The sequence below is a fragment of the Centroberyx affinis genome, unplaced genomic scaffold (genome assembly GCF_046629955.1).
Source record: "Centroberyx affinis isolate AG114_WGS23_722 - 3 ecotype Tasmania unplaced genomic scaffold, CSIRO-AGI_Caff_v1 ptg000358l_1, whole genome shotgun sequence".
NCBI classification, from domain to species: Eukaryota; Metazoa; Chordata; class Actinopteri; order Beryciformes; family Berycidae; genus Centroberyx; species Centroberyx affinis.
The window spans coordinates 592,199-617,412 of NW_027279029.1; the positions used below are offsets into that span (position 1 = coordinate 592,199).

General features: G+C 39.8%; 1 protein-coding gene across 2 annotated transcripts; it reads right to left on the reverse strand.

The window, feature by feature from the left end:
• Positions 1–403: 403 nt before the first annotated feature.
• Positions 404–23,438, reverse strand: LOC139641229 (glutamate receptor ionotropic, kainate 1). Of its 2 annotated transcripts, XM_071515520.1 has the most exons (16): positions 23,354–23,438; positions 14,027–14,194; positions 13,174–13,431; positions 10,785–10,966; positions 10,131–10,184; positions 9,522–9,695; positions 8,445–8,588; positions 5,612–5,719; positions 5,016–5,057; positions 4,247–4,360; positions 3,955–4,158; positions 3,617–3,840; positions 2,661–2,779; positions 2,221–2,438; positions 1,360–1,585; positions 404–693 (listed from the first exon to the last, which is right to left on the reverse strand). In XM_071515520.1, exons 1-16 carry the CDS (start codon positions 23,436–23,438, stop codon positions 404–406), a joined length of 2,610 nt encoding a protein of 869 aa, XP_071371621.1. The 2 variants fall into 2 exon arrangements, with proteins under 2 accessions (XP_071371621.1, XP_071371622.1); XM_071515521.1 differs by lacking the exon at positions 5,016–5,057.
• Positions 23,439–25,214: the final 1,776 nt, after the last annotated feature.

Here is a 25,214-nt window from a genome sequence, read left to right on the forward strand (position 1 = left end):
TAGACAAGCCTTCGAGAGACACCGCTCACCATCACTTACCTACAGTATCATGGCATGACAGTGACTTTTTTTCAACACAAAACAATGTTAAAAATTCTCTGACTGGTAAAAACAGCAAGGCCAAGATGGTCAAGTGTTGCGTTGTCAGGAGTCAACAACCATCTGTCATCATAAATAGGGTCTAAAACGTATCGTTCCAAATCCAGACTAAAATGTTCATGTGCTCTACATCAAAACTACTTAAAACACTAAACAATAAAGTAATTTGTTTTTGATTGTAACACTGCAGTTCTTCACATTCAAACTTTCTGCTTTAAAATTTTTTTGTTGGCCCAGCGATTACTGTAGTCCTTTTGAAGACAATGATAAACGTGTATTAGGTTCGCGACAGTCTCTGATCGTGTTAATACTTGTTGTGCCATTCACACTGACCGACACTCACCTCCTCAATGTCCAAGTTTTTTCTGGATTTGTAAATAAACTCCCCAATAGCTACAAAAACCGAGAGGACTAGTCCGGCCGCCAGCACAATAAAGATGCCCCCTATGTTCTCCACGCCCAGGGCACTGGCCTCCTTGCTGTCCTCCTCCGGGCAGCCGTTCCCCCTCCACCACTTCTCCTTCATCATGTGCAGCTTCCCCTCCTCCTGCAGCTGCAAGATGGCGATGGTGACCTTGTCTCTGTAGGGAGACCCTGGGGAAAAAATACACAAGCATCAGGATAGGAGACTATCAGAGGCATCAGAAGTGCTAATCAACAGATTTCATCAACTGATTATCTGTTGACTATCAGCAAAGGAGAAACACATTCCTACCTATGAAGTTGTTTCATGAGTCAATTGCCTTAATGTCCAATAGGGATGGAACGATATATCGAAATTCAGTATATCGCAATACAAAAATGTCACAATACGTATCATGGGGAAGAACAATAAATCACGATATTAGCAACATTTTATTCTGCTGTAGAAATCACAAATGAGATGGCTTGCCAGTCACAATTTAACAAACTAACACACTAACCCTAAACTCTAAACCTAACCCTAACCCTAGACCTAACCCTAGACCTAACCCTTGAAATTATAGTATTTGCATTTTAGCCAATAGCCATAACCAAGTTTTTTATGTGCCTAAACTTAACCCTAAACTTACCAACAGTGTATTCATAGCCATTTTAGCAGGTGTACTTGATAATCGGTAGGTCGTTGACATAAATTACAGATAGCTTGTTGAACATTTGTTGCTTGTAAACTGAAAACATCTAACTGACAGTCTGTTGATACACTGTTGAATATCTATTTAAGTGATAGCTTGGTTGGTTATTACTGTTATTATATGGTTTGTTACTTATGAGTCTTACCAATGGGGGTTCCCACTCCATAGCCCTTTGAATCTATCAAGCCTCCGATCTGCGTGAGGTTGCAGTTGCGCTGGCTGATGTACTCGATGCTGGTCGACTCCATGAGGAGAGCGTAATCCGTGGTGAGGACCCTCTGGATCCCCTCCCGGTTGTTTTTCACCAAGGCGGTGTTTTTCCTGCTGCTCATGAATGCCCACATTTTCTCATAAGTGGAGATCTTAGATTTCTGTTGAATGAGAAGAAGGATTTATCGGGGTTAAAATAGTTCCTTTTGACGGTCAACACAGCAATTCACAACTTAAAAAATGGAGGTTTGCGTAGAAGAGATGATTAAAAGGTCAACAGTTGATGTTTGCTTGTTTTGAATAAATCAAATGAAACAGTATTCAGAGAATATCTGCTGATCTGAACCATCACTCTGATGCATAGAAGGGCAAAAATCCCTGTCTGCTTCTCTACTTTCAAACAGATGGGATGTGACAACTGTGTACAAATCTCCCTGAGTTCATTCAATTTGCAGTGTACATTCAGATATCCTGGCTGTGCCGCTAAAGGCGATCAATCCTTGAAATCTTAATGGATAAATTCCCCACAGGATTTTTGCTTGGATGACTGCATGAGGGTGACAAGTTGCCAGAGTCCTAACCTTCACCCCTTTACTCTTCATGCACATGAACAAATTATCTTTTTTTCGGCGTCATCCCATCATATGGGTCACGCCATGTTACTGTAATATCTAAAACCCGTCACGGCAATTAAGATCAAAGGTGTTGTTCTTGTTGTATCTCTCCCTCATTGCTGCATGCTTACTTACTTAAGTGCAAAAGAGGATTTATTTAATGATTTTTTTAGGAATGTTACCTTAAAAAAGGTCATGGTGGAGCCATCTCTCACAGCACCGTACTCTATTTTGGTTTGCTTGGCCAAGTCATCCGCAGAGTCGATTGGTGAGTCCATTCTCTCCACAGTGAGGAAGGCAGCCAGGTTGGCAGTGTATGATGAGATTATGATCAATGTAAAGAACCACCATATTCCACCGACTATCCTTGTGGAGAGCGCCTTAGGCATCAGTTCTGATCCTATAAGATAACAATAACATAAGATAGATGAGAAACTGCACAAAGAAACGCCTCAAATGCAATAAATCTAAAGGAAAATTAACCCCGGCACAAACTAGTATCTTATTCTTTACCAAGCACATTAAAAAGGTTTTTCTGTCTGTAGCAACTGTAACAAACTGAAGCATCTGACAGGTACAAAATAAACTCTAAAACATACTAAAATAATTTCAGTGAGAGTACCTTGCTGCATAAGTGCTCCGACTCCAAACCAGACACTGTTTATCAGAGTGAAGTTGTTTTCAACCACGTCTGAGTCTGGGTTGCAGGGGTGAGGGTTGTACCACTCATAGGGAGTGAACCTGCAGGTACAGGGTTAATTAATTAGTTAATAATGCAAAGGAACTTAATGACAGGAATAAATGCAAAAGAAACCTGATCATTCAAAGAGACTTTTTCACTTATTTTAGCATACATGCCACCATATTTCATGAACAGTGAGTCTCTGGCAACAGCTGATCTGAGAATTTGTAGGCTACTTACTACCTGCATTTAGCCTCTTTTTCCAGCTCTCATTATTGAAATACTGCCAACAGGCAAAATTAATTTTCACTTCAGGAAAAATAATATCATTCGAAATTTCACATCACCCTGGTGAGTGAGCAGCGTGCTTTTTAGACAAGGTCTTCTTCTAATTGCAAGCAAGTAAATTCTGTAACTATGGATACCTGTGGCAGCCAATGTTAGTGGCTGACTGTTCATGACCTCATATGGGAGTATGCACACAAGAAACCAAAGTGAAATATTGCTTTAGGCAAACCTACTGTACCATGATAAAGCTGTCAAGCTAAACTCTGGATGGAGTGATGGTTTAGTATTTTTGTACACACCCACCTAACCACCCACACACACACACACACACACACACACACACAAAAATCACTCTTTTGGTCCCTTCTTGCCCTTATAATCGATTGAGACAACAAAGCTTATTGGGCAATCTGTTTTATGGCTGTATTTTTATATACACCAAATTGAGTTATACAAGCTCAACCCCAACCAGGGAATATAACACTATCAAGTAAATTCAGCATAGTTTCATTTCCAATAACTGCATTTTTGTTTGGTCCTGTTTAACATACGCTTAACCCTTGTATGGCAAATCAAATTGAGTTCAAATTTTTTGAGCGGCAGTTTACCTGGCGATGACAAACAGCACGCAGCTGACGCCGAGGCACGCCAGGAGCACGTACATCCAGATATCGGGAGAGAGCGGGTTGAGGAAGGAGAACACTCCCGGATTGGTGCCGTTGGGTTTGTGGTAGAGGATGCTGATCCCCAGCGTCATGAAGGGCTTGGAGAAATCAATCACCTTTTCCCTCACATAAGTGATGGTGAGAGGGGCCACGGCGAGGTCAGCCACCTGGCACAGAGGAAAAACACCAAGCAGAGCCACGGTCAAACAGACAGCCGGTACTGTTGATCACTTTACACCCTCTTTCTCTGTCGATACAATTCGATTTCGATCGGCACTCACGTGGTCGATGAGCTCTCGCACCATACCGTTCCACTCCCCCTTGTCGTTCTGAGCGCCGTACTTCCCGTCGGACACCAGCTTCACCTCGTAGGCGAAGCCCAAAATGTTGGACAGCTCCTTCAGCAGGTCCAGGCAGTAGCCCTCGAAGCGGTCGTTCCCGTACAGCGGCTTGTCAGATTTCTTATACATGACATAAGGATTTTCCTGGAGCAAGACACAGCATAGACATTCATCAGTAGACATTCCCGATCGAATGCTGTCCGATACCGATTTACCTTCAGCGTGTTCATACCAGAATAGTAGTGACAATGAGGGTCCTGTTGGCCATTGAATCGGTAACGTTTGTAGAGGAGTCCTTGTTGTTCTCCGTCAAATTAAGGCCCGTCTGGGAATTCCACACGCCGATCTGTGAAGAATGAAACATCCAGATCACAATATATAACCACACTGACTGAATAATGTGTTCCTACTCTGTGTCAAAGAATAGATCCTTAGTTCCCAGAGTCATCAATGCAAAGGAGGGTAAAAAAAAAAAAAAAAACAAGGAGTCAAAATATACAATAGGATACGGAAGAGGATTAGGGCCACATGTGAAAAATGTATTTGAGTTCTGAGTTTAAAGTCAGAATTCTGACTTTAAAGTCAGAATTCTGACTTTAATCTCAGAATTCTGACTTTAATCTCAGAATTCTGACTTTAAAGTCAGAATTCTGACTTTAATCTCAGAATTCTGACTTTAATCTCAGAATTCTGACTTTAAACTCAGAATTCTGACTTTAAACTCAGAACTCAAATACATTTTTCACATGTGGCCCTAATCCTCTTCCGTAATTAGGAGAAGCAGCAGAGACGGAGAGAGTGGGGGAGGAAAAAGGAAAAGAAGCACAAAACACAGCATGTCAAAAAAAAACCTGACAGAAATGTTGGACATTTCTTTCCTCCAGCACCTAACACATTTTCTTCACATGAAACGGGGAGACATCACAGAGGGCAGTAGGTGGGGAAGATTAGTCAGCAATTTCACCATTACTTTAGTCTGACAAGGCAGCCAAAGTACAGACCTTTTTCCACACTTTATTCAGGCGGTTGTTGCCCGCGATTGTCTTGCAGAAATAATAAAAAAAACAGCATTTTAATTGCATAGTACTGTACTTAAAAAAAAGAGTGAACAGTGCTAGTGGCTGCTATGAGATATATAGACAATTTATGCTTGCGTATATTGGCTTCTAATGCTGAGTTGGAAAGTAACTAATTACAACTACTTTGATTATAGCACTAGAGTACTTTTTGGGAGTAATTGCAATTTTTGAGTACTTCTAAATGTTTGTGCATTTACTTCTACTTGAGTAATGAGTAATTTTGAGTAATTTCTAAGTTAAGATCTGTCATTTACAGTACAACATTCAGTCATTCTCAACTTGATAACTGCTAGTAGCATTGTCAGTATGATTAAAGGAATATCCACAAACATTGGGCTGAAAATTACCAGTACAAATATTTGCAAGAACCATGTCAAAACAGATAATGAGTTAAGTTTTGGATGTAAAATTGGAACATGCAGTACTTCTACTTGTCTAAAACATTTGTTCTACTCTTTACAACTCTGTCTACAATAATGGCATCGTCTGTCATTGTAAATGTGGGTCAGATAGTTCACCTTCTCCAAGCCATCTTCCTTCAGGCTGATGACATCTAGATCAAACTCTTTGCGTAGGCCGTCTGTTTTGTTTATAATTATTTGTCCTGTCAAGCCATTCCATTGAGCCTGTGGGGAAGAGAGGGCAGAAAACAAAACAAATGAATCCCTCAGTTCTTTATCTGACCTATACAAAGGTGCAAAAACAGCAGGAGCGTGAAAGAATGGAAACACGGATTAATATGGAGATGAAAAATTGACGAGTCCTGTACATCAAGCAATGGTTGACAAAGGCTTTCTTCTTTTTTTTTCTCATTTTTGTATTGGCTCCTCATAGAAAATATGAAGGAATGTGTAGCATGGTGGACAGTGATGTAAATGGAGCAGGCAGGCGTGGCCCCTTCCTGACTGGAGAGCAGCGGGTGGCCAGCAGAGCTCAGAGATATTTGAATGGAGTTGATAATGAAGTGGGCTCAGAATTGAATAGCGGTAAGGTTAAATCTCAATCTTAAATGACTCAAGGCTGAGAGAAATGAGCTGCATTTCAATTCTGCGCTGACTGAGGAAGCTGAGCGGTCCGTTCCTTAAATCTTCCTACGAAAAGGACATTGCCAGCTCCATCTCTGTCACACCGTAACCAGGTAATTCCTAAAAACAATACTCCAAAATCACTTAATGTGGACTTTTTTAACAAACCAACTACAGGCGTATAAACAGACTGCAGCTCTAAAAAACACACTGAACCTTTGTGTTCCGCCATCTTGTACTGTCAGTTCTTTAATAAATTGTATTGAATTACGTCGGTGAATTTGAGAGTTAAAACATTTTTTTTAATCCAATGTAATGGAAACAAATGTATGCTAAGCCAAGAGTGGGCATATACTATAATAGCAGGCTTTGAAACAAGCATTATATAAAACAACAACCACTAAAGAGAGAAATTAATCTAACATCATGATTCTGTGTTCAAACTAAAGAAGAGAAGTGCACATTACTGACAGGATGGTATTTCATGTGCACACACACACACACACACACACACACACACACACATACATACACAAACACAAATTAGGATCTAAAGCTTCAACGTGATGACATTACGAGGAATGTTATCTCCCGAGTACAGATGTTACTGACATTAGTTTGAGATGTGAAGGGCTTCAGTTTCATTCGGTGTCATCGCTCTTTGATTAGAACATGTCACACATCCTACTTGATCCCATGTAGATCAAGATTTATTCCTGTCATTAAGTTCCTTTGTAAATCCTCACCAATCAAAAGTGTCTCTCACCACCATGTGTTGGTGTCATTACTGTACATCCAGTGATGACATGGATCGTCTTTGATTGGAGTGTCCAGATTGTATGGGAGGCTAAGCATGAGATCGAACATCAGCAGAGTTTCTCTCGCTGACGGACACCCAGCGGGAAAAAATGAAAAATAAAATCATCCGCTCCTTCTATTAAACAAAACAAAAACAACCACGAAAGCACCTCAGGCGGCCATAAGCCTCCCTCACCCACTCCAAACACACTAGTAAATTATACTGACCACAATCACAGCGCACAAAGCGCAACTGAAGTTTATTCAGCTGTTAGTTATTCATGAAACAATCCTCTAAAACACTGAGGTTTTAATACTGAATATGTGAAAGTTTATTGATCCCCGCAGGGAAATTCTCTTTCTGCTCTCCCTCCTCCACGCGGAGGTCAGAGGTCAGAGGTCAGCTGCAGAGCAGCAGCCCTGGACTCAGCGTCTTGCTCAAGGGCACTTCAGCAGAGCAGATAATAAGTTCTCAATAAGTTGTAGATCATAATACACGTTAAATTGATGTGATAAAATAAATGAGATCCTGCTCGAATAGATGGCAGGATGTCATGTTTATCTAGCAGCAAACAGACCGCAGTGCAGTGCGGCTTAATCACCAGTAGACAAAGAAGCTCACATTTTCTGCCTCAGGTCATTTATGAGAGAATGCTGATCACAAATCTATTTAGAGTCAATATCTGCTGAGACTGTACAGCAAAATAGTTCATTTACTCTTACATCTACTCTGCTTTCCAGGCTCTTGGATCATGAGTTGGACACTGTCTGTGTGTCCTTCAATACCCTGTCACCACTTCCCATTGAATAGCTCATTTGTCAAAGAAACATCTAATTAGAGATCGCAATAGAACAAGAGAGGCTATTACACTGAAATTAATATATCTTAGGAGAGCTGACAAAGTCAGCTTCAATAATTAAACTGGAGTAATTTCAACTGGACGAACTGCATCTTTTTCAAACTGCCAATGATTGCTTATAAATGTACTTCTGTCTCGTTGTGTTCTTGTCCCTTCTGCTGTCAGATCAATATTTTATACAGAAATTAACACTTCATTTCAACACGAGATCTTCAGGAGACTTATTACAACATCCTTCAAATTCAAAGTATTGGCTGGAGGTTCCAGTGAGGAGCAAGAGTGAAATAAACAGATAGTGGTTGGTTTGGGGAATCTTTTGTTGAATTGTCTAAAACTTTAGACTGTTATTAACCTATTTCCTTCACACACACCATACCTGCATAAAAAGGGACAGAGACGGCTCTCATCAGTTACCACTGCAGCCATCTGACAACCCACTAATCTAAGCATGCAGATGACGGCAGCCATTGTCAGCGCATGACGTGAATCCTCATCTCCGGGGAAAAATTATTTAGAATATAATGGGCCACACACATTACTCTTTCATCACATCTGATCTCCAAACTCTATTGTTTCTGCTTCCGCACCCAAGTGAAATGAAATATAGGCAGCGGGCTGTGGAGGAGATGGATGGGGGTTGGGTGCGCACATTCATAAACCTAACTCACGTCTTTGAACATGTTCATGAAGCGTGATCCAAAGCGCCAGGGTTTGTGTCGGTGGCACTGAAGGGAGCTGACAGTGATCTGGGAGGCGCGTTGCGAGGCGGCAGCCACCATGTAGACGGCGTCGTACATCAGAGCCGCTTCAGTCTGGAAAAACACACAGCCATCATCACAAATCACATGCCAGGCACTTATCACATCAGGACCGCTGATGTACAGGCACAACACCATATAGTTTCCCAAAACAAACCCAACTAGAACAGAGATGTGAGATAATTTTAGGGGGTAGCAATTTTAAGTAAAATGGTGAACAATCAAGCAGGCAATCACAAATGCTTATCAGCCATACTGAGCGCAGTTTGAAGGGCAATTTTATCCAAAGTACCTGACTGATTGTTCACACTGCGAGCATCTTGATGGGCTGCTCTATTCTGACCAATTGCAGGCGGTGTGAGAAGTTTTGACCAAGAAAAACAAGTATTTATACACATCAACATATTCTCTCTGTGATTTTGTGTTATGTATTATTTATGGTGTTATAGAAATAACACAATAGCTCAAATTATTTACCTCTGATATTTGAATGTTTTAGAGGGAGAAATGTTTATTCCTGTAGTCTTTCAAAAACTTCTAGAGAACTGGGAAGCTTTGAATGGCTGTAATCAACTTTTCGTCCATTTTGCACTTGCCAGACAGAACTGCTCATGAAGTTATCCCCCAGCTTCAGCCATGACTGTGTTTGTGTGTTAACCACGGACATTTCCTCTATGGCACTGTTCACTTCCTGAGTGGCAGAGGATAAAGTGGGCTCCCTTTTTTGGGGAAAATGCAACATCAATGATGAAAGACGAGAGAGAACTCAGGCTGTGTGTGGGTGTTTTAGTTTGTTATTCAGCCTCCCAACAAGCTGCCGGTTATCGCAGTGGTCACGGTAATAATCGTTACTGTTTCTTACTGCAATATATAGTATAGTATTGGTTGTTGTTCCATCCCTCCTACCCACTGAGCTACACTGGAACACTCGGTAGCGGATAAACATGAAGAATGGGCAGAGGTAGGTGGAGGTAAACATCAACTCACTGTCATCATTCCCTCCATCATCCCGTTCTCAGCTTTGGAAGGAGCCTGCATTCGCTCCATGGCCCACCTTTCCACCACCGAGGCGACGTGAGCGTTGTCTATGTTAAGGAGTCTGAAGCCGGTCATGTTGACCCCGCTGTAGCGGTAAGGCTCCAGGTCGAGGGCGAACAGGTCCTGCAGAGGAACAACAGCAGTAGGGTTAACATCACTTTCCCTTAAAGAGCTAAAAATAGATGTAACGTACTCAGCAAGGGTAAAAGGACGCTTGATTAAAACAGTGGAACAAGGTATAATACCAAGGAAATTTTGCCAAGTATACTGAACACATCCAACAATCTGATTATAAAACAAACCACAGATGTTCGTCTTTACATAACGCGATCTCTAGGTGAACACACACGTATGAAAAGATACTCGCTCAGGATAAAAGGACACTTAATTAAGGCGATGGAACAATGTGTAGTGCCATGGCATCTCACCAAAGTGCATCACATTTTGCAATCCAGTTTTTAGGCGAACCACAGATGTTTAAGTTCAAAATAACCGTCTATGTAGACTTGAGAATAGATAAAGTTTGGAACGGTGGCTTGATTCCAACATGTTTCTTACCAGGGTGGTGAAGAAGAAGTGGTAGTATTCAGTCATCATCCCCATGGACAAGATCTAGACAGAATCACAGACAAGATGGAGTGGCTCAAAAGTTTTCCCTCTGCCTGCAAATTCACACCTGCCTTCTGCTCCAGCCAGCACAAATCACATTTTCTACCGCTAACGCCATCCAACCATAGCTGTACCCGCACCCTGGGAGTCATGCAAATTACACTTTTCATCCATTTCTCGAATTGCCTCGTTTTGTATTGTTTGCATGGTTTGCATTAACAAGTATCCGAGTGAGTAAATGTCTCAATTTGCTCGTGTTTGCATGGTGTTTCCAATTAATCTTCTCTACAGCCTTTGGTTTTAAATGTGTAGGCCGATGCCTGGCTCGAAAATAGGCTCTGCTTGGATTTGGAAATGAACATAGGATTTCTGAAGGGGATAGAATTTGACTAATCTTGCGCATAGTGAATATTAAACCGAAAGCAATGCAGAAATGCCACAAAAAAAAAAAAAAAAGCACTGGGAGTACGCTCCATTGAAAATTTCAAATTGGATTTCTGGGAGAAGGTTGCATTTCAGGTGTGAAGTTACATACTGAGGACTGAAGACAATGGCCTCGACCCAAAGTGTGTGTAGATGCTGGTTAATGTCGTTCAGCCTCACCTGCTTCAGAACATCAGCGGATGTTTGGTAAGTGCAGTCAAAGATTACGTAGAACTCCTTCCCCTTCTTCATCTCTTTCAGCAGCGGACGGGCGTCTTTACTTCCCGTCGGCAGCTGGCGGATCTTGATTTTGATGCTGTACCTGGACGGAGCTTTGATCAACTCTTGCAAGCGAATCAGTCCTTCAATTATAAGACAAAGGCAATACTCCTCTCAGAATCAGAATCGCATTTTGGCAGCAAATAACTTTTAACGTCTGAATATAAAGTATAACAGTATTCCGAATGAAAGTGAGGTAAATGTATAGCTTTAGAATCTGGGATAGCAAAAGAAAGGATGCTTAATGAGACATGTCATCCGTTTTTTGATTTTGTCGGGAGTGATTAGGTTTAATGTGTTATTGCATTTTCAAAAACCCATCCGCTGTTGTGACTGTACTTTACAACGACTTGACAGACTCACAGTTTCTAAAGTAGACAGTCAAACATCAAATTTATTTTTGGGATACAGGGTTAAGATGTCTTTTCTAAAGACGCGAAACTAATTATGAGACCTAAAGAACATCAGAGCAATATACCTGTCAGCAGCCTGATTTACCCACCAAGTGCTGAGTCACCATTTCACTGCTGTCAGATGAAAAGTTTGTTAAACTAATTAATGGGTCATGAAACTTCCCCAGCACATACACAAATTAACAACTAACCTTTAAATTCATTAATATACTAATAATAATCACCATCATAATCATAATCATAGTCATAATTTGTATATAATTTACAAAATAGAATTTACATCATTTTCCACCAGATGAAATCTATTGTATGCCCTTTTACATAACATGAATGACTGTCAATATGGTAGAGTTATTTCATGTTTGCGTTATTGCTAAAATGCTGTTTACTGATGGAAAGCTTCTGGGGAACAGGCATATGATGCTAATGCTACCACACACACACAGAAGGGAAGGGTAAACATTGACAAACATGGTTGCTGAAAACAGATATTTGATATGATGACTACGATATCTCCTCTCTTTAGATTTAATATTTGTATTCATACTGCAGAAACTGCGTACAATTCTAGTATATCTACATTATCATGGAGCAGTTTTGTAGCTCTACAAAGGATCTCCCATCTTGCACATAGTTTATCTCACAATTCACAGTATGTGAGCAGCATTTGAGCACACAGCATGTTATTGCTATCCACTGGTAGAGCTCGTCCCCCTGTGTCTTCTCTTATCAACAGAAATTTAACAGCAAAAAAAAGTTGGCAGAAAAGCCTAATTATCTTCTTTTCATCCACCCACACCAATTTACTGTCAGTGTCAGTGTTTCCCCACAAATGATTTTAGATGTAGTTAAGGGTATTGAGTGAATTTACTGGCAGTAATTCGCTGTAATATTTGCAGTACATAGCATAATCAAAAGCGGGCAATTTGTATTGATCACCATTTAGTCAATAGAGACTTTTCTATGATAGAAAAAAACAGAGGCATTTCCTGGGGATTGGGTTGGACCAAGGAGGTTATAAAATTCGGCCTTTGGCAACTACAAAGTAACATATAATGAGGACATTTTTCAATCTGAGCAAAATGTAATGAGTCTGAAAACACATAAAATAAAGGTTAAATTAACAAAAAAGAAAAACATGCACAGAGACAGAAAAAGAAAAAGAATCAACACCACCATGAGAGCAAAGCTAATTGGATGATCCAAGTGAACCATGTCATTTCACCAGCAGCCTTCATAATTATAACTTTTTCCTTGCGTGATTTTGAAAATCTAACAACACTGATTTGTGCATCCAAGAAAAGTCATGAAGGGATATTTTGAAAGCTGAGATGGAGGCGGCAAATACAACCCAACTGACAACCAGACCCTTGACAGATTCAGCACACAATGCATCAGCCTCATTATTTAGCTCTTGGCCTTCCGCTGGACTTGACTAGGACTCGACTAGGACAACCTGGATCATCATAAACAAACTGCAACCATCCCACATGACCAAAGCTTTTTCAGCCAGAAACTTAATTCTTTACAAGTCCCTTGCTGCCTACATCAGACCCTTCAACAGCACCTTTAGATGTGGCGTTTGTTTGACTCCCACACATGTGCATATAACACACACACTCACACACACACACACACAAAGACATACACACAAGCATGTATGCACACATGCACAAACATACCAACCAATCTTCACATTTTGATACATGTAGCCATCAGTATTACAACCATATTTGATATAAATTTGGCTTTAAAGTTGCCTTGTATGATTTATATAACGCTGATGAGATGTTTTTATACTTTACTGACGTTTTGGTTTTTCCCTCTGGGTCTAATAAACTATATCTCCTGTCATCTAATCATCATCATTCACTCACCAGTAGCGTCCTCGTACACAACGGTGACCGTCTTCCACTTGTAATACTGCACTATGTCCAGCACCGCCCGGCTTATGGAGGCATATTCGGGGTAGAGGTTGATATAGAAGCTGTCTTTGTTGTCCACTGAGGGGTGTTTCCAGCGTGTCTGGATGTGCGGGACCTCCAGGGCATTACAAATAGACTGGACCGCGCTGACGGAGGAGCTGTGAGACGGGCCAAACACAGCTCCGACGCCCAGCGCCAACTGGTCACAGGCTAAATAATGGAACAGAAGGACAGTAACAAATGACCAGCAGGCAAGACGCTCGACAACAACCTATTTTCTTGAGTGGTTAACCTTTAATTACATTCAAAAGCATCACAAGATTTGATGAGACAATCCTTACCTCTTGTGTACTTGGTATTTGATGTGTTTCTGTTTGATGTGCATGTGGGTTTCTAGAGAGGTTTTGGTTAGGTCTAGTCTTCTTTCTTGTCACATTACAGTGAGTAGAGTTTGAGTTTGTGTATGAAGGCAGGGGCCATAGTCTAGATATACTGATTCAAGTGTTGTTGGTATTTATATGATATTATTTCATGAAATGGGAGTATTTTTTTTAATTAAAAGCATATCTGTTAGTGGAAAAGAGAAGTCAAATTAGAATACAAATACCTAATATGGATCCTCAGCCCTGTACACAGGTTTTTAGGATCGTTAGGTCTTTGCCTTTGTTTATTAGTCCTGTCAATCGTTGTGAATGAACTGAAATGATTGTGCTTTATGTTTGTGTAATATTTTGTATTTGTTTATTGATTGGTTTGATTTGTTTATCTCACAAATGCTAAACAAATTTAAAAACAAAATCCTTACCTCTTCTTGAGGCCTCAAAACTGTCAAACAGGTTTATTCTCTGTATGTCATAGGTCAAGGTGGTGTTTGGCATTAAGGTCCGGTTCCTGTTTATGTTGGTTACAGCAAATTTAAAGGCCAGTTCTTCAACACTGATGGGCTCATTCTCGAGCGTCTCAAAGATTCCCCCTGTAAGAAGAGGAGGAAAAGAGAGTTTAGAGTATCAGCCAGATCATATGATATGATGATGTTGTGATATCGTGACACACAATTCTGTTGTCCAAATTGATAACAAGCTAATTTTATTCAAAAACGCAAATGGAAAGTGTATGGATATCTCCCTGTGTGTATATATGTTGTATGTTGCTGCACTGTATGTTCAATGTCATTGTATATGTTGTATGTTTTGTTGAAATAAAATGACTTGAAGTTCAAAACGAAACCAAAAAGACTGACAAAATGAGGTATGAAACATTTTAAGGAATATTTTTTCAGACTTCACTGGTTTGGCATCACACCTAACATTACCATGCAGTTCAATGCAATTAATATCATTGTGATTTTGCATAGCCATATTGTGATATATATCTATATCGAAAGAAAACTTTACGGTGATTATGGTGATATGGATTACAAACAAATTACAAAAAGAATAATAATCAAAGAGCAAGATCAAGATCAAGCGACTTCACACAACATCGTTATTCACTTCCTTGAAAACAAACTGTTAAATTTTGCAGGGTGCAGCGACTGCGTTTCCACAGTTGGCCCAAATGTCAAGGTACCTCTATCACATAACGCTGCTGAGCGACTTGACCGAGATGACGGGATTTAATTCAGAGAAGCTCGACCTTGCCTGACTTCACCCTATTTACGTGGCCTAAATTTCACAAGCTGCCACAATAGCTTTTACGAAAGTGTGCCAGTGATTTAGACATGACATGCTTTTCATGTGCCGAAAGCTTCGTACACAGCTGTATATTCAATCCATCATGGGCCAGCTTGATGGCTAATAAGTCTAATGGAGAGTAAACAAACCCTATCATACATTATCATGGCACACAGTCAAAATCTTTCCCTGCCACCATCACTCATTTTCTTTTCTCTTTAAACTAATAATTCACCCTAAATTTAACAGATGACCCGCCATACTCATTCACCTTGCGCAGTCATATTTCCAATTTCCTTCAATTTACTGCTATAGACGACAGTCACCTTAGATGAATTCAAACTGAAATATGTAGACATCCACAAGGGATTTATGACATCATATAGGCGAGCCCCAAAACATAATGTAATTTACAGTATAGAGGTTAAAGGATAAGTGTTTCTGCTCAGGCTGCCAAAACACTCTGGCTGTGAAAGGCGGTCTTGTGGTAAAACAGATTCTCCCAACACCTCACTCTCTAAACAAAACAGACCCATCAACTAATCAATATTTACCATTATTTGTACACTTATTTCTATCTATCTATCTATCTATCTATCTATCTATCTATCTTTACTTTATAGATATTAACCCATTGAGAATAGAGATTGTTCATGCAAGTTAATCCTTTTACTGGCACATCTCAATAACAAAATTAGTGAAGACTCAGGTCTGTATAGCCGGTTCACTTTCTTCATTTTCTTGAGGTAAAAACACTTCGGCCTGACTTTTCTGCTAGACAAGAAGGTTCACAAAACCTCCATGTTCTGTAATAGGAGAGGTGGGGATCTCATTAAAAGCCGACACCAGCATCTTTGACTTAAAGGTCTTATGTGATGATTTTTTGATCTGGTGGCCATTCTGGGCTGATTACACATTGCTTCAAGTGTAGAAATCTCAACACCTTGAAGAACTCAACAGGAGGAACCAGATGCCGTGCTCTCTCCATGTAAATGCTCCATTTTATTGTAAGATTTTCACTCACAAAATAAAACTTCATCAGGCATATATAAGGGATTTCCTTGTCACTCCTATATGGCTCCATTTATTAGTTAAGGTACCAACTTGCATCTTGAACACAAATTCTTTCTCCAAAATTGAGCAACTTTTCAGAACAAAATCGTTGCGTTCAGCATGGCATTTCGGCAAATGTGGTACTTTTTTTATGTGTTTAAGGTATCTGTACAGATTTACTGGAAGCCTATGGCACTGATAAATCAGCGAATGACAACCAAATATCACAGTAATTGTAAAAGACACCAAACAATAACTCTTGGTACTAACTTTTATCGAGGCAAGAATGACCCACATGAATATAACCCACATGTCTAAAACACAGGAATCGTCCTTTAAGCCTCCTCAAATGAGACTCTTTCAATAGGTGTAGCCTGACAATGAGATTTTACATTTCTCCTTAAACAGGACAAGGAGATAAAACACTAACCGATGGTTCAAAATGAGCTGAGAGCGAGACTGTCAGAATTTAATTTCAAGATACATTTCTCCTTTAAACACAATCACTTCTCAGCTGGCTGTGTGTGCCAGGGCTACAGGCAGGCGGAGAGAGGGGGAGGGGGTTTGGGGGGGTTGAGAAGATCATTCTGAAAACCATCCAACTCTTAATCCGCTGTGGTGCTCCAGAAAGATGATGGTCCTCGCATGCCATGGCCAGCAATATGGCCATATATTACTCCAGCCACGCACGAGCAAACACATACACTGGGTTACATTTCGGTTACGTAAAGCGGCGCCATGAAAAACATTAGGATTAAGGCCGGGGGAAACGCTGGATTGTCACCACCTGCGAATAAGACGACCAGACAGTGAGATTCAGTGTCCTTATCCCCGCTGAATGTGACCCTGCACGTCGATTTCGCCCCACAAGCCTTTCAAATGTAAATCATCTAAAACATGTGGGCCTTTAGTGATGGGATTTCTGGAATAATACATTCAGAGCTAAACATTTGCTCTCACTGCACTCACACTCACATGTGCAGGCAGACCCAAAGCAAGGTAGGTGGAGACATCAGTGACATGACACTGCTTGGATTTCTTTATCCAGGAAAGGGCAAAGCATCTCCAGCGCAAATGTGTGATAAACCGTTTCAAAGCTGGCTATAAAGGCACTTTCATAGGGCTTTTTAATAGGGCGTAACAAAGGCAAAAACTAATGTTCTTTTTATAGCTCTGCCATTTTCAAAAATTGTGAATCAATACATACATTAACCAGCAACAAAAATCGTATTGATGCCATTTCGATGCTGCAATAGTTTGCAAATGACTTCATTTCAACACTGAGGCTACAGATGGCAATAGGTCATTGTACTCTCACACAGTCTTTGAAGAATTGCTTGTGAAATTGTGATTGATTTTGAAGGGGAAAAGGCCTTTAAAAAAGCTCCCCTTGAGACTTTGATTGTGAATGACCTTTTTCTTTAGTTTGGTAGCATAGCCTCCAACCCCAAACTGAGAGAGCCTTGTCTGGACTCCCCGGTCACTAAAAGCATGCTTGAAAGTGCCAATCCTAATTATGGTTACCAAGCCTCAGTGAGCAGCTGCTCGGACCTGTTAAAGTCCTTAATTCTATTCATTGGAATATGAAATTCTCAGGAGAAAACACAACTCTCTCCCAAAATTTCCAAGGCAATGCATTCCATCTTAGCAGCTTTGATGTGACTTTTCCTTTGAGATGTTTTCAATAGAAAAGCAGAAATAAACGTGAATTCTTGCCAGCCCAGTCTTAATGTTTCTTTGCTTCAAGTACAGAGACTGCATCAAATATCACAGGCCCTATTAAGGATTCAGGAGCAACCAAACGATCCAGGTGGTCGTTTACTGAAGGATAGGTTCATAGTTAGAAGCACCAGAGCAACATTTCCAAACAGCGTTGTTGTCAGCATCCTACTTTAACAAGGCTGTAGAAACGGTCCAGGTGGTCCAGTTTGTGTGAGAAGCAAAAATAGTTACTGCTAGCTGGATTTTCTCTCTAACATTAATGTGTTTAGCCTCTAATCACGTGCACATTTCAGTGCAAGAGCTCCAAATGCAGCTAAAGCAGGCTATGTATGCATTGCAAAGTGTATTACATGATAAATAATATGAATGGACCAACAGTGGGCAAGTGAACAAACACAATTTGAGAAATACTGGGGGCTTTTCATAATATACTCATATGCTATTATAGCCCTATTTAATTTGCAGACTCAGCCAATGTGAAATTAACAAAATTCTAATTCCTTATTGACAAACTCCTACTATAAAATAGGCCTATAAGACTATCAAATGAAAACATAGGCATTAGTTTGAGTCCAATGAAGACCCAGCTAGATTACTAAAACAAATGGGCAAGCAGCTGTCAAACAGTGACAACAACCTCTTTAACAAGAAACAATTTACATACAGTACCTGAATAGTGTTTGAGTTTATCTATTTTTAGACTGTTTTGAACCCTACTTGTCCTCGCTGATTTCAGGCTTGTACCTCTGCTCTAACTTTTACAGAGCGTACACATCTACAGGTATCGCAAAACTTCTTAGACATTACAAAATCAATAATTTGTAAAATAATTTAATTGTAAAATAAATATAATCAGAATATGATTTGTCATATTCTGCCACTGATATTCGGTGGTGAAAGACAAGAATACTTTTTACATTTGAAATGTGCTATAGAGACTATTAATACCCCAAACTTTTTGTTATTGTCAACAAAAGGCAAATACAATATATATTTTATTGCAGTACTCACTTATTCATTTCCCCTTTGTAGCTTAGAAGAAAAATATATATCCCAGAGTGAAAGAAAACACATTTATCTCTCCTCCCATTTCCACCTGAGATAAGAATTTCTGTTTAAAGTATAATGAGTTTCTTGATTTCCAGCGAGCGACCTGAGGGATTCAGTGTGACGGCTGTTTGTCTGTGATTCAGTATAAAGAGCGGTGGTCCAGGCAATCATTGCTTGTCCACATCACCGAAACACTGCTGGAAAATATTAATGCTCTGTAAAGCAGAGTATAAATACAAATTGTCTGTCTTTGGGCAGCACACATCTTCAGTACTGATTAAAATTTTCATTAAGGAATTGTTGTACACCGAATCAGGAAATGACTGGTTCATTGGTCAGCTTGGATATTGTGCAGCAGGGTACAAAAACCCCAGCTATAATCACTCAGTAATTATCATACCTATGGCCACCATTAGGAATCCAGACATCAGGAGTGAAGCAGCATCAGGACTCAATATTCACTTTTGGAATATTGGCTTCAAATTGGCTAATATATTGATGTGGTTGAAAATTGAGACAGGAAATCACAGTCTGTTATCTCTACAGGTATTTCCAATTAAAAGACTTTACAAAACACTATGTGCACATCACCGGGAAAATAATGAAGTGCGCCCCCAACCCCAGGCTCTAACACAATAGGTTATTCTGGTGCAATGAGATTGAGTCAACAGTGATGTCCAGAGTAGCATTTAATGATTTCCTCTGCCATCCGGGCTGAAGTTTGTCTCAAGTTGAGCAAATAACAAATAATCTTGGAACTGTCTCGGCTACCAGGGAACCATCCAGGCCTCGATGGTAGCTCAATACAATACTTCCCCATCAATAATCAAGGGCCCGTCTCATCGCCGGGTGTATTGTCAACACAGCTGAGGGTCCAAACAGACACTTATGTCCAGGTGAAAACATCTGCAGCACTTTATCTGAAAAGTTTCATTTTTAGACGGAGTTGAACCCTACATGTCCTCACTGATTTTAGGCTCTAATGTTTAGAGAGCATACACATCTATAGGTCTTTCACCAAAGTTAAATAGGAAAATAAAATGAAACTCAAATGCATAATATATTCTACATAATGAATGAAGGTCTGTCTTTGATGAAGAATTTGACCCTTTATGGCTTCTGTAATACAAAGCTGCATGCACAGTATGTACCTATAAACCGAACCACCTGAATCTAAGCCATTCAAACAGTGGTTAAATCACTTGAGTATAACATCATCATCATGGGGCGGTGCGTTTTTATGTGCTCTTCTTCTACATTTCACAGTGTAGGGCAACAGTAAACCAACACTGTGAATAGAATCCATTTTCAATAATGACGCAGGTACTAAATAAAAGTGTGAATGAGCATCTCACACTCTCTGTTTGCAGATGACACATGGATCAATGCGCCACTCAATAGGCTATTAGCAAGCAAATGAATAAATGGACAAGAAAGTCGGAGCTTCCTGGGAGAATTACCAAAACGTAACGTTTTGGTAATTATAAGTAGTAAGTAAGTCTATGGCCACAGAGCAGAAGCACTGTGTGCCTCTGCTTGTGAGCAACTTTATTGTACATGATAAATACCCAAGAAATCAATGATTTATATGTTCAATTCTCATAGATCATATGAACACCTAAATATTGGAGCTTAACTTTTGCTACAAGGGGATGCTCCCTCCCTTTAACACCGCTGTTTATATATTTTTTTTTAAATCACAGCTTTATGATTAATGCAATATATAAAGTAAGGACAAACCAAAATTCTTGCTATAGCTATCATTAATAACTTTTCAATATAATTTTGAGGATCACTGAGCTTCCATCTCATCTTTAATAGGCCAGACAATGCTGTGGGGTGATGCATGCTAAGAGGTCATAAAAAAACAAAATATTCTCCTTGTGCTGCAGGAGGATGCTGATAAACCCTCAGGCTACGACTTTTTTAGACTCCTCTGCTTCCCTGCAGGGCAGAGAGCAAGCAAAACAACATGTTTCAGGTTTAGGCCGCTGGGTGGACTTTCTTTAAAATCCAGAACCCAAAAGTAAGAAGTTAACACCGACACATAGATCTGTAGATCCTGATCCCATTCTGTGACTCTGTATGACTCTGTGCAATTATCATATGAAGGGAAACCTTTTAAGGCCAAGGGACACAATGACGTAGTGTTTTACTTTCTCTTCCCCCCTGATTCTGGTCCAGTTCCCAGTGAGAGCCCCCCTACTCTCCACCACCACCAACACCAACACCACTCCAACCTGGGTCAGTGCCAGACTGTGAATGAATGAGGAGGTCCTAACCAGTCTACTATCATCGTTTGATGTGGAGCACTGAGGTTTCTCTGTTTAAAGGATAGCTGCATGCGCCCGAACACCCAAACATTTAGGCCAAAAGAAGCAAAAGCAGGATTAATATCAATATCGCTATATCAGGAAAATCCACCGACATTATACAACCACCGGACATTTACTATTAAACAGGGTGATGGATTACATCATAAGATATTTCATTGGCCAGTAGTAGCTATAACGGCTTTCACATCACGCAGGTCGACTGGGTAATAAACGAATCAGAGGTCATCCATACAAGAAGCATAAGAGCAAATAGGAAATTTAAAAAACACAGCAAAGACAGAGCGGAGGCCAAAGCACAAGCTGCTGCTTCAGCGCGCTCTCTCCCCAGTGATGAGATTTGGTTGCTGCCTAAGTACCATATTTGGGGAAGAGACTTTGTGCATAAAGAAGATTAGTGTTAGTTGTTTAAGGGCTTGGGGGAGAAGATTTACCATTATTACCAGCCCCAGTGAAAGGAGTGGAAGCCAGTCACAATCTGATGCCAACACTTGCCAAGACAGAGAAATGTTAATTGAACCAAGCCACACACCATATGGGAGAGATTATGAGCGTGGGGGTCATGAAGAAAATGACAAAGATTAGGTGGCCTCGGAGAGTGATAGATGATTTAGAGAGATTAACAATGCAAAGTTCAGATCGGGACTGTCAGGACGGAGGTGGCACTGGCCTATTAGCCTTTAAAGTTATGCAACGCCACCAGTCTGATTTTTCTTGCTTTAGAAGTAGAAAAGAAAAAAAAAAGACGAAGTTGCCCAGGGCATTCACTGGAGCAGAGAGAGCTGGAGCCTAAATTAAAAAGTCATTTTTGTGATGCAATCTTCTAACCCATGAGAGGAATAGTGGATAACCAATGGGAAATGTGCAGAGAACATTAATTTGCTTGCAAACACTGGCTCATTGTGCGCTTTTATCAAGGTTACATCAGAAATCAAAGGGGGATAGTCTGGGTGAGGGCTCTGTTTGTCTCATTTCGAGTGTGGAGTGAAGTTGCAAGTAGAGCACTCTTTCTGTCAACTCTCAAAGGCTATGCAGATAACTTGGACATCTAGATCAGGATTCACAGATATTAACTGGCCAGCAGCGTACATACCCACCTAGTCCAAATAATACTGTGGGTTTGTTGGGTATAGAGGGCCAAATATAATGTCATTTTCACTGGGATCGCTTGTTATCTTTGTATCCAAATCACACTTGCCTTTGCCAGATGCAGATGCAGCAGTAGGTCTACCTGATCACATATAAGACCAGAGAGACTGTGGCACTGGCTAAAAAATGTGGATTAACATGATTCTGATGAAAACCAATAGACTTATTTCTTGTGGACTTCCCCATTTTCAACCCTATCTACAGTAGCCCCCATTCCAAAAAAGAAGTACACTAGTCCTATTATGAATTTTAGAAGCACAAGTACTATACAAATATCACAGCAAAACTTTAAGTCCCAATAGGAATATTATATATATATTATCTTATATAGTCATACCAAAGGAGACAAAAAAACACTATAGTACCATTAGATCACTTTAAACTCACCACTGAGTACCATAGGCACACTATACAGTAAGTCCCTATAGGAATACTAAATGATACTAATAATACAATAATCATTGCAGGACAGCAATATAGGAATATTATAGTAACACAATAAAAGATTGAAATACACCATAAAGTATGATAGCGTCACTATAAACGTATCACTGAGTACCACAGACAGACTTTTTGTCCCTGTATGACTATAACAGGAATATTATATTGATTTTTCGTTAATTGCACCAGGAGTTAAAGGCTATCATGTATCTTACTGGTTTGCCTGCAGCACAAGACTGAAGTGAGCTGCACTGGAGACACAATTGCTATGAATGAATGTTTACTCTCTTTGCTCTTACCCTAACCCATATTCAATCTCTTGCTCAGTTTATTCTGTTATCCTAACAGAACTAGGCCTATACATTTTAGAGGGATATTATACAAATATATCAGCAAAACTATAAGCCCCTAAGGGAATATTAAAGGACTATTATTATACTGACACTGTGAGGGATTAAACATATTATTATGTACGATAAGGTCAGTATAAACTCACTATTGAGTCAGACTAAATCCCTATAGGATCAGTAGGCTATAGTGATTTTTCGTTAGGTGAAGAAAGAGTGAATTTGATCATGAGCTGTAACGTATAGCCCAATAATTACAGGTTCAAATATCAAAATTGGTCTCGACTGCACAGCGATAATCAATATACTAACCATAAATAAGTCTAATAAACAAAAATCAGACAGACATGCCAGCTCCACTTACCAATTCTAAGGACTTGCTGCGAACTGAGCCAAAACTCTGCCATGAAGTGTAGCAGCGGGAACAACAGTCCCTTCCTTTTCGCCATGGTACTCCCTCCAGAGTCCAATTTAACATTGATATCAATTTTTCCCTCCTTGATAATTCATGCTGATAACTTGCCAGTCCTTGTATCCGTAACGAAACCAAATTGGCATCCGGCCCACATCTTCCCCTCACACATTGTGATGAGAAAAAGAAAAGAAAAAAAAAGAAAAAACACTCCACTTGCAATTGTTGCTGATCAAGTCAAAATAACTCCGGTTTTTCCCATTCTAAAATCCTCTATGTGCCAATAGGGTTTTGCTTCCCAGATTCAGCGTCCCAACATCCCTCTTATCATTTTTCCCGGCGCATACTTGAATTGTAGGCTGCAACTGAGGAGGAGGACCGTGCGCTGCTCTCCCGTGTCAAGCTAGCAAGAATGAAAAACACAACTTCCTGTTATAACTTTCAAAATAAAACACATTTGACGTTTCCTTGAGTTATAGTTACAAAGTACCAAAGTGAAAATAAAGAATGTATTTAAAGAGGAATATGCTCATGTGTTAAAGTCATCAAATATTTATTTTAAGCCTTTAATGTACCTGTCCATAATGCACTCTTTCATCAGGAAATAGGCACCAAGCACCAAAATAGCCTAGAACACAGCTAGAGTATCACTCCATATTTAATGTGGGCTAATGAATCCACTGGCTTTTTTTTAATATATATTTTGTTTGTTGTTTTCAAATTCAAATACTTTATTATACTTATAATACTTTATATATACTATACTTGATTATTGTTCCTGTGTTATCCCAGTGTATAATCCATACTTTTTCTTTTCCCCATACTCATACATTCTAGTTGTGCATGTTTATAATATAAATACTAATACTAATATTACTACTACTACTACTACTACTACTACTAATAATAATAATAATAATAATAATAATAATATACATTTGTATAGCAGTTTTACAAGACCTTTACAGAGAGAAAAAGACAGATATAAATAATTATAGTAGGCTATATAATTATTATACAAATGTTATATTACATAATTATTATATTACCCCAATTTTCTATATTATTGTTTACATTCTATATATGTTTATATATTTTTTTTTATATATTTTATTATTATTATTATTTATTATTATTTTTTTTAGAGCTGCTGCTGCAGCTACATCATTCATGTCCATGTTGTGTTTTGTTGTGTTGTGTTGTGTTATCCTAAGTTATCTTATCTTATCTTTTTCAAGACACAAGTTTCCGCTTTTACTTTGAAGGCAAAGTCGCCTCGTTTCCGGTATTACACTGGCTATCACTGGCTATCTTGACGCGGCTGAGCGAGCCTCCCGTGCAGGCGCTCAATTGAGGGCACAGCCAAGCCGCTGATCCGCAAACATGGATACGTCCTGAAGATTAACTTCAAATCTGGCAACATTCGACCTCGACAACGTCTTTGCTTTGGTACACCGAGGAATGATTAAATCTTTGCTCCAGTCCTGATGGAAACGCAGATCTAATCTTCAAACTGGTCGGTGACGCTCCAGATTAACTACCTCAAACTGTTTATCTGCCACAGTCTCATAATAAAAAAAAATGGTTCACGTTACCTTAACCCACTTTCCAAAAGGGATGCTTGTTTCCTTGAAGCAGAGCAGGTTGGGAAGGGGTTTGTCTTGAATAGTTCCTTGTTGGAGTTCTTGTTGCTCAGTTGCTCTGATCAGCAACTGGTGATGGTGTTGCTCTAAACCAGTGGGACAACTGGGAAGAACCTTGGAAGGACCAATTAAGGGTCCTTGATGGAGTTCCCTGGGTTTAATCATACTGG